The sequence below is a fragment of the Anabas testudineus genome, chromosome 8 (assembly GCF_900324465.2).
Source record: "Anabas testudineus chromosome 8, fAnaTes1.2, whole genome shotgun sequence".
Taxonomy (NCBI): Eukaryota; Metazoa; Chordata; class Actinopteri; order Anabantiformes; family Anabantidae; genus Anabas; species Anabas testudineus.
In genome coordinates, this window is record NC_046617.1 from 13,227,555 (window position 1) to 13,237,409 (window position 9,855).

Genomic DNA, 9,855 nt, shown 5'->3' on the forward strand with positions numbered 1-9,855 from the left:
ATGACGTTGCCTCTAAAAAAAAAAAAAAAAAAAAAAAAAAAAAAACACACACTTGCTATTTCTGCTGCTGTCGAAAAATAAATAGCCGATTCCAATTTTGTGCCAAGAGAAACCCAGTCGATTTTTCTTCTTCCTTATGTAAATCATTGTTGACTGTTATTTCTAAGAGATTTAATCACTTTTGTAATGCATTTTTTATGTATTTGATAGGTATTCACCATGCATACAAAAGTGTATTTTGTATGCTGTTTCTATTATTGCAATTTATATTAGTGTGTTACAGTTAAAAAGTGTAAACTATGATTGATAGTTTAGTTTCATTTAAACATCGACAATATGCTCAGACTTTACAGTATCATCAATTAAAGTCCGTCATCTAGTGGTTAAATTATGTATGTACATGCACAGCCTCGGCCCTTGTTGACTGACCTGCAGGCTTCTTTGTTAATGACAACCTCATTAACTCACTGGCCACTATATTTGGTACACCTGTACAGTCTAATGCAATTCAATATAGCAGCTCTGTTTTTTTGCTTTCTAATGTTTTCGTCACCTTATTTGCACAAATGAGGATGCTAAAACATGAGAATGCCCTATTCCAATTTTAAATACAAAAAAGTCAGGACGCCATGTAAAATCTACATAAAAACAGTTTGCAATGATTTGGAAATCTTATAACCCCATTTTTTAATCGGCCTGTAAATGAATATTTTCAATTGGTGAAAGGTTGTGACTGCACGCAGGTGCTGGCCTACACACAATATGCTGCACTTAAACCTGGACTTAAATCTATTAAAATAAAACAATACGCTTCTGTGTTGATGGTGCCTTTTGAGATTTGCAAGTTGCCCATTCCATGTCACTCCATGTTTTTTGAGATGCGTTGCTGCCATTAATTTTGTTAAAGTTTGTAGAATCTCACATTTTCTGTGTTCTGTTATGAATGAGATATGGGTTTATGAGATTAGCAGATTTTATATAGCATCCCAACTGTGTTGGAACTAAGGTTGTGTGTATGTTTGTGATTGTGTGTGCTTTGTTTGTAGGATAAGTTTAAAAAATTACTAGTCTACTTTTGATTACCTTACTTTGAAATTGCACTTGGGGGCACTGCAGGTCTACTTATCTGAATAGGTTGAATTTATACTGTCAGGCAGTCTTTACATTATAGCTATAAAAAACTCTCACTTTTCTCAGTTTTTTTTTTTCATTTATTTCATTAACATTAATTACTTTTTTGGGAAAATAATTGGAAGCTAAACGTTATGCAATTAGACAGTGACAACAGGAAAACGCAAAGCATGTTCATGATTCCTCAAAACAAGCTTTCATTGGGATGTTTGGTGGCTTGAACTAGAGACTAAAATGATTCTGCTTGTAATACACTGATTGAAAAAAAAGGTGCTTGCTCTTTTCTTAGACAGTTGGAAAAGTTTGAAGGATGGGCTCTAAACATATAGGTAGATATCTTCCAAAGAAGATCATCCCAGCAAAGGAACAGCACATGTTGTTGTCTGTTTCTCTCAGTTTACAGTTTGGTGTTAATCAAGCCTGTGGTGTTTAGGAAAATTATATCAAAATGACTAATGGAATAAGTACAGAATACAAATTTTCTTTTCTTGGCATATGTAAGCACACACAAACACTCACTCACATAAACACACTAAAGTAAGTACTTATTTTGCAGTACTGTAATAGCCTTTCTTTAATAGATTTGTTTGATCAGGAAACAACTACAGTGTTTGTTCAAAGCTTTCAAGGCTCCTGTGCAGCAATAACACCAGCTATAATGGAATTATGGCACTAGAGGCCTGATAAAACCGTCAGATTATCTAGGCCTCTATGGAATTGAAGTCTTTGCTTCTAAAAAAACTGTAAGCCCAAACAGACACTAATGAATATGAGACAGTTGTGGGAAATGTTTAATATTACAGTTAATTATTATATTTACTTAAAGATGACCAAGATACATAGATAGCTGCTGGAGCAAACTTTCAAATTGTGCCTCAATTCTCCAAATAGATGGGAAAATGTGGGGGGAAGAGGAGGGGTGTTACTCACTGATCACATAATGTGCTTACAGTACATAGAGGATAAATGTTTAGCAAAGTGGACCCTATTGTGACAGTATAACAATTTCCTCTACGTAGAAGATTTCATGCTTGATTTTCTCCAAACATGCAAGACTCTGAAGCATTATTTATTAAATTAAATGTGCCTTTGGAAGAGAGCTGATGAGCAGCGGATAAGCTACTTTGTTTATGGTTCCCATAAAGCCAACCGATAAAAGATTGTTTCCAAGAAGCTCCTCCCAACTTCCTGCCAAATGAATCTGATGCTCCCTAATTTGTTATATTTATCGTATGATAAACACAGTGTGTAATGAAAAAAAGTTTGTCTCAAATGTCAGTTGTAATGAAATGAAATGATGTACAGCATCAGTGACTCACTATGTTAGGTTAACTTTTACATGGAGAAAATGCTAAGATTAGACCCGAGATCATCAGGCAGGGCATCTGCATCCTGCCATCTCTCTGCCAGAGACGACTAGAGGTGAGACATCTGCTGGTAACTGTCAGCCATCCTTTCACGTCATCACAGTGGCTGGGTGGGGCAAGGCTAGCCGCTTGGGATGTGCTGCAGAGGGATTCAGCTGGAAGTGTCCTGAAGTCACTGAGGACCCAAAGGATATGTACAATTCCCTAGTAGGTCTTAAAGCAAAAGTTAACTCTAAGGCATGCACGCGATGTTTTCCAGAAAGATGCTAATGTTTCACGTCTGAGGTTACATGGGAATTTCTGTGAGGGGCCAGAATTTATACAAACATACCACAACATTTTTGACCGTCACTCATGTTACTATTGGTTGACATTGCATTCACATAAAGTGATTTTCATGAGAGGTATGATATAAACTGAGAAAAATGTGTCCACAGTATTTCTTTTAAATTAATTTTACAAGTTTTTAGCTGTATTTCTTCAAAGGAATAAAGTATTTTAAGACAGATGCGTAATGCAGGATAAAAAAAGGACAAGAAATATGAAAAAAGTAGAAGGAATATATGCACTTGTAAGAACGCTACTCATACATTAACATAAAAACTAAATTAAGAGGAGGTATATCACACTAAATTAACTGTGCAATAAAAACAACCTGCGATCCTCTACCAATTGTCAAGATGAGGGAAAGTTGTGAGAACTGTGAGGACGCCAGGGGGTGTAAAGAGTTGTAGACTAAATGTAAATTACATTTTGTTTAAGCTAGTTTTGTGATGAAACTCAGTGGCAGAATCATTGTTCCCTTGTAGATGGAGCTGTACTGGACTTTTGAGCCTTGTTTCAAAAACCAGAATGAGTGACATGGTGCAATTCTTAATATTAAACAAAATATATATCTTTAGCTTTTCTACTGCCACCCACATCATTTTACTCTGTGCCACACGTGTTATTTTCTAGTATCATTCAAATCGCAGTAACAATGTGCATGTTATTCCAGCTCAATATGTCCAATTGCTGTGTGTGATGAGTTCGGTGGGTTAGCAAATTGCCTAGTTTTTACAATTTATAAATATGAGGTATGAAAGCTTTCCCCATGACCCAAAATGTCAAAACACTTGAGGTGCACAATGCCCTACAAACTCAGATCTGGGTCACATTTGCTAAATATAAGTTTTAGCCCTACTATGTGTGTCGTAATGTTAAAGGTCATTCAAGATACTGGAGATGACTGTGTGATTGTTTAAAATATGATCATCAACACATGTAGTTTAAGGTGTCACCAAACAAAAGGTTTAAAAAGCCTCACATCTCATTGTGTGGTTAATTCTCATTAAAGCTACCCTTTATTTCATTTTCTGTGACGATGACATGGCTGCAGTGTCTCTGTTGTGAGAAGGTGTCTCTCCACTATTTACCAGAAGTGGGTCATGTTTGAAGAAGAACATAATGCATGGGTGAGATAAAATATAGGTCTGTGAGTTTAAAAGATCAAGGGATAAAATCTAATTCATTAAGAATCCATAAAATGTCAACATCTAGTTTGGTTGAAAAGACAATAAACTTACATAATTTATAGGTCAGTTAACTACATCATAAACACAGTTTGTAATCTGTAAGTGATTATTGCAGGTGTCTACATAATCCCTCTGTCTGGAGGTAGATGATAAGTGACTCAACAGATATTGCCCTGAACACGGTCTTTAACAGTATTAATAAACTCTGACTTATCAGCATGACCAAACAATGCGTGAAGCAGTTTAATCAATTCAGTTTCGAGACAAATGAGGCTTGCAACTGGCATTAAGAAGATGGAAATCTGTGGCGGACTAAAGTTTGAGACTTCATGAAAATGGGTCAAAGAAGCGAGAGAAAACATTGAATCAACTAGGTTAATATTTGCAAAGCTAAGGTATTGCTTTTATTATTGACATTATGGTAATACCCAGACAGAGATGGACTGCTGCATTTGTTTGCGTTATCAGCTGTGTTTGAGAGGTAGTAGGTTATTGCTCCGAAATGCATTAGACAGGAAGCTATAGTGATACAACCTGTCCATAAAATGTAAGGTTTTCTTTTATCCTGTGTCATTAACCTAATTTCAACATGAAGTAGCCATGCATGTAGGCAAATACGAAGAGGGACACCCAGATACACAGGCATGACCTGAATACAACATCTCTGAGATCTATAGGGCAGACATTTCATTGTCATCCATTACATTAGATTTTGGGCCATCATGCACACAAATGCTTAACAGCAGTTACCTTATTTCAATACACTGTACAGACGTGCTGCACATTGTGTATATCTTGTAGACAGAGATGGTTAAATTCAAATCATTTAATTAGTTGTATGCAGATGTTTAAGGTGCCAAGATATTGGAACTTGATTGATTTAATTCTTGCCATTGTAGGTCAGCTGTGGCTTATCTGTGTTTATAGCTTGTCTTGTGCCTGTTATTTGGAAATTATAATAGGAGAATAACTGGTAAATCTGTAGCCCCCATTCAACAACGCACCCATATAATGAGGTTACAGTTCCTGAGTGATGACGTCTTCATCCTATGGATGACGTAAACTGTCTGCGACGCGAACCGGAGATATGGCGGAGGCTCAACCGAAGCTGGAGAAAGAGAGCGAGGATTGCTCTTTGTTGCCTCTAGTTCATGATATTATCAAATGGTAAGATGTCTGACAGTTGATGTTACGTGGGATGTTTATTCGCGGCCCTGCAGCACCTTCTTTACACGTAAACAATCATTTGGTGGTGTGGCCGAGCTTGTTGATGTGTTAGCTAATGCTAACGTTAGCAATGACAGAATAGCCTCAAAATGAATAAAGTCTCATAACAAAATACTAGAATTGCTTTTCATTTTACTTGGCTTTGTTTCTAAGCATGGACAAGGACAGCCAGGATGTCCATCAAGACCTGGCCAAACTGAAGGCAAAGATCCAGGAGGCTCGGGAACAGATCTCCAACATGCCCGGGATAGATAGCAGTCCGGTGGAGCAGCAGCAGCAGCTCGCCACGCTGCGGGAGCAGGTCCGCACCAAGAACCAGCTGCTGCAGAAATACAAAAGCCTGTGCATGTTTGACGCGCCAAAGCCATCATGACACTGGAATATGGAGAACTACACTGACTGCAATAAGCTCAAAGACAGTCGAGGTGCTAGGAGGACCTCTTGTTTCCATCCTAACCTTTTGGCGCTTACGTTCAGGGAAATGGAAAGGACACAGACTGACAGTCAAATGTCTCTGTGAGAATGAAGACTGGCTTTTGTGGTATTTGTATGACATTTAATTGTTCGGTCATTTTCTTACTGGGTTATGTTGTTATTTTGTAATAAAAAAAAAAAAACGACTTACTTAAGAACTAACTGCCTTGACGTCTTTTTGACTCGGCTAGAGGTACACGTTCATGTCCTTCATTAATTAAGCATCTTTTGGACTCAGTTACACTATTACTGATCCCTTTGTGGTTGTTTTTAGACTTAAACAGAGGAATTAGAGTTAGTAATCCAGTGATTTGGTACACAGCTGATGGCAACTGAGTGAATTGAGTGATTATGGTCCCTAACTAGCTCTCCCTTCAGTGCGTCATAGTTTGAACAGTAGAGTGTGTATGAGGCAACAGGGTGAGGTGACATGAATTTTAACTAATGGAAGATATTCAGAAGCTGTGACCTGAAATGTGCAGGAAATTGTACAATTTATGCAGTGTTTTTACCATGTTTTCTATGAAAGGAAAGAGAAGAGTAGGACAAACTATGAATGTAACAAGTGGTTTTATTCTTTTATGGAAAATTTGACAGACATACTGTAATAAATACACATTCAGAATCATATTTGTTCATGATGCATTCAAGTTCCGCCAAGTTTAAAAAAATAGCAAAATGTAAACATTCGTTTTCTCTTGGTAAGCTAATATAGAGGCAGATTTTACAGCTTGTTTTCAGAGCATCTACTGCATCACTACACAGGGACTGGCCTATCAGCTGAGCCACTCATGCCTTGTGTCCCTTTCGATCCCACTGTGTCACTGTCTCTGCAGGTGCTGAAGTCTGCAGGACGGCTGGACGCAACTCTGGAAAGTTTCTCAGAAAGTCTCTTGCATAATAGCAAATGAGTTCTCAGCATATGATGCATCCTTTCTCTTTGGCCTGGCTGCCTCCTACAGCTTTCTCTCTTATGTACATCAAGTCACTGTGCACGCTCGGTCTCCGCGCAAACGGAGCCACAATCCCGTACGCGTGACCGTCTTTGCACTTCTTGTTTCTGAATGACTTTCTGTGCAGAACCTCGCAGTACTGCAGGGAAACCTTGCAGTGACGGTCGGGGCTCATTTCATTGGGCAGTTTGGCCATAGTGAAGAGAGTCTGAAACATCTGGTCAACGTTGGTGTTCTTCTTTGCTGAGATTTCAAAGTAAGCGCATTGCTCGTCTCCGCCAACCAACTGCTCGATCTCGTCCTCTTGCACCTCACGATAAAAGTCCCGGTCACACTTGTTGCCGCAGATCACCAGCGGGACGTCCACGTTCTCTTTGGTTTTGTTTCGCAGACAGGACTTTGTCTCATAGATCTGACGTTTCAGGCGCTGCACCTCCTGGAATGAGTCTCTGTTATCCAGGCTAAATACCAGGATGAACACATCACCTGAAAAACACAAGAGCAGATATGTTCAGTACCGAATATAATAGTAAAAACAACCAATGACAATGAATTCTGCAGAGAGCAGCGTGATGGAGGCTTAAAGTGGTTTTAAAGCTCAACTCACCAGTGAGAATCGAAAGCCTTCTCATGGCAGGGAAGGGGTGATTTCCAGATGTGTCCAAAATGTCCAACTGGTAAACGTCTCCTCTGATGCTGTATAATTTCCTATGAAAGTCCTCAATAGTCGGTGTGTACTGGTCATCAAATTTCTCGTTCAGAAACCGAGAGATGATGGCAGTCTTCCCAACTTTAGTGGAGCCCAGGATCACCATCCTGTGGCAGTTCTTGGCCGGTATGTCGAACTCGTTCTCGGATGGTGACATTTTCTTAATCATGTTTGCAGCGGTTGCAGCCGGTGAGCAGCGGTGCTATGACAGTTAGTATTAAATCCTTTCAGTGATGTGAGGGGTCTAACCTCGGCTGGCTCTTTGAAGCCAGATGAGACCTGGCAGGGAATTTATGGGAGAAGTTCGTCGCGCCTCCCCAATGCGTCATGCGTTACGCTCCAGCTTAGGGCGCTGGAGCAAGACCCGAAATTATAATGTTACTATGGCTGTTGTTGTGCGTCAGCCCTGTCCACTCTTCATCCACGGTAAACGGGAACGATACGAACGGGCTTGTTTTCAAATGTAGTGCTTGATTGTTTCATCTTACTCTTTCTCTACTTACAAAATGGTAACTTATCAGTGGAAAGTTTAAGATCCTATTTATTAGATTAGTCAGAATGCACAAAGTTGCCCAAGTTCATTACATCAAACCAAAGAGCTTTAATAGCATTAAACAAAATCACACATGTATTTCACATTACTCAGCTTAAAGAAAAGTCAAACTGCTTGCAGTAACAGGCTTCGTTTGTTTCCTAATCACTAGTAATTAGACTTTCTCTGGAGAGCGAGCAGCTGGAGCTGGCTCTTTGAGGTTAGGAAATCGGAGGGGGGCGCAGCTGTGCGCACAAGTCATGTCAAAGGGGGAAAGTGTGTCTTTTGCTCCTACAATCTTTTTGCTGACAATGTTTTCATGCCTGAGTTTGACATTTTTACATACCTAACCAAAAGGATTTGAATTTTTTCTTCTTTTTTTTTTTTCTTGTACATTAGTCTGTTCTTTTACCAGTTTGTCAGTCATCCATTATGGTTAACAGCATTACTCCAGCAGAAAGAATCTTGTTATGTCAAGAAATACAATAGAAACCTCATAAAGAAGCTATATGACACATATCACATAAGAATGAAAACATTTATATACAGTCCTGATGAACTAAATGACTAAAGTTTCCAAATCTTATGAAATAATCATTATCCTGTAAAATGCTGGTGGTTCAGGATGATTTTGATCTGAGAAAGGCTCATCATCTCTGCCAGTGAAGACAGCAACAATGTCAAAAGAAAAGCAAAAAAATACTATCCCTGAACAACAGTTGGGTGTAACCGGTGCCTGGAAGCCAGCCAATCCAGTTTGTATCGACTTTCTCCTATGTGTTAATCAAAGTACCACAGAGGGTCTAAATATAGAGTCTGCTGTTCGTGACTCAAGCCTACTTCACCTGTCTTCTAACCTGTGAATCAGTGCAGAGAGAGAAGATTATTTCTAAAAGTCTTCTGTGTATGATTCACGTGTTACCTCCGCTGTCAAGTGTCAGTGCAACATCCACTGTAGTGTTTATGGTATAAACGATCTGTTTTGTAATTTAGTGGGTCTGTCTCTTTTTGGAACTTTGGCGACCACTTGACCTGACTTCCTCTTTACCTGTTGTTTATGTCCATGGGCTCTGTTTGTTTGTTTGTTTGTTTTTCTACTTGTTTACAAGTTAAAACAGGTCAAAAGTCATTCGGCTCTTTCTTTACTTTTTTACTTCCCTCTATAATTTAACTAGACTTAAAAATCAAGTTCGACACAGTGCCCACAACAGCTCTAAATGACACACAGTCATAAGTTTTGGTATTTGACTTGGTTTTATGTGAAACCTAAAACGTGTGTGGATAACCTTTCTAAGTCCTCTGTAGGGTGTCAAGGATGAGAAATCAGATAGGTGTACTTAAGCCTGGTTGTTCGAGTCTTGTGTAATCTGGGTGGAGTGAACCGATGCTACACCTCCTTTACTATTGGTCATTTTTGGTCGGTAACTAAGCCAGTATGTTCTTGTGAAGCGTGCAGCAGCACACGTGCCGATTTTGCTTGTACAACAAGGCTCTGTTGTTAATAGTGCCTGCATAAAAATATTATATTATCATACAAAGGAAATCACAGCTATTGCTGGGCATAAAGTTCCTGTAAAGACAGTGTGATGTGTCTTTCAGGCACATCATCATTGCCCATGTGCATCTTAACTCTTGTCTTGAACTATGTTTCTGTCCCAGTCTGTTTGCAGCCTGTTCTGTTACATGACTGGACCTCGACACATGCACTGTCCTGGCAACGTGGCCCTCAAGCAGCGTAAACACACCAGCTGCATCCCACCCAGGCCATGGCCACTCATACACATTAGACTAATTTCCTTCTCAGCCATGTTTGCCTTCATCAATTAGTAAAGAGGACAGAAGAGATAAAAAATAAAAGACACACACAGACACACACTGTAGCCCTATGCACAGCTAATGTGAAATCAAAATTGTGCGTTTTGCTCTGATGAACTGAGTGAACTGGTGT

At 39.2% G+C, this 9,855-nt stretch overlaps 2 protein-coding genes across 2 annotated transcripts; one reads left to right on the top strand and one right to left on the bottom strand.

Moving 5' to 3' along the window:
• Positions 1 to 5,069: 5,069 nt before the first annotated feature.
• Positions 5,070 to 5,856, top strand: med9 (mediator complex subunit 9). The gene is made up of 2 exons (XM_026372429.1): positions 5,070 to 5,179; positions 5,393 to 5,856. The coding sequence occupies exons 1-2, from the start codon at positions 5,100 to 5,102 to the stop codon at positions 5,610 to 5,612; spliced, it is 300 nt and encodes a 99-aa protein (XP_026228214.1). The 5' UTR covers positions 5,070 to 5,099; the 3' UTR covers positions 5,613 to 5,856.
• Positions 5,857 to 6,266: 410 nt separating this feature from the next.
• Positions 6,267 to 7,622, bottom strand: LOC113170250 (dexamethasone-induced Ras-related protein 1-like). Its single transcript, XM_026372305.1, has 2 exons — positions 7,274 to 7,622; positions 6,267 to 7,152 (listed from the first exon to the last, which is right to left on the bottom strand). Exons 1-2 carry the CDS (start codon positions 7,542 to 7,544, stop codon positions 6,629 to 6,631), a joined length of 795 nt encoding a protein of 264 aa, XP_026228090.1. The 5' UTR covers positions 7,545 to 7,622; the 3' UTR covers positions 6,267 to 6,628.
• Positions 7,623 to 9,855: the final 2,233 nt, after the last annotated feature.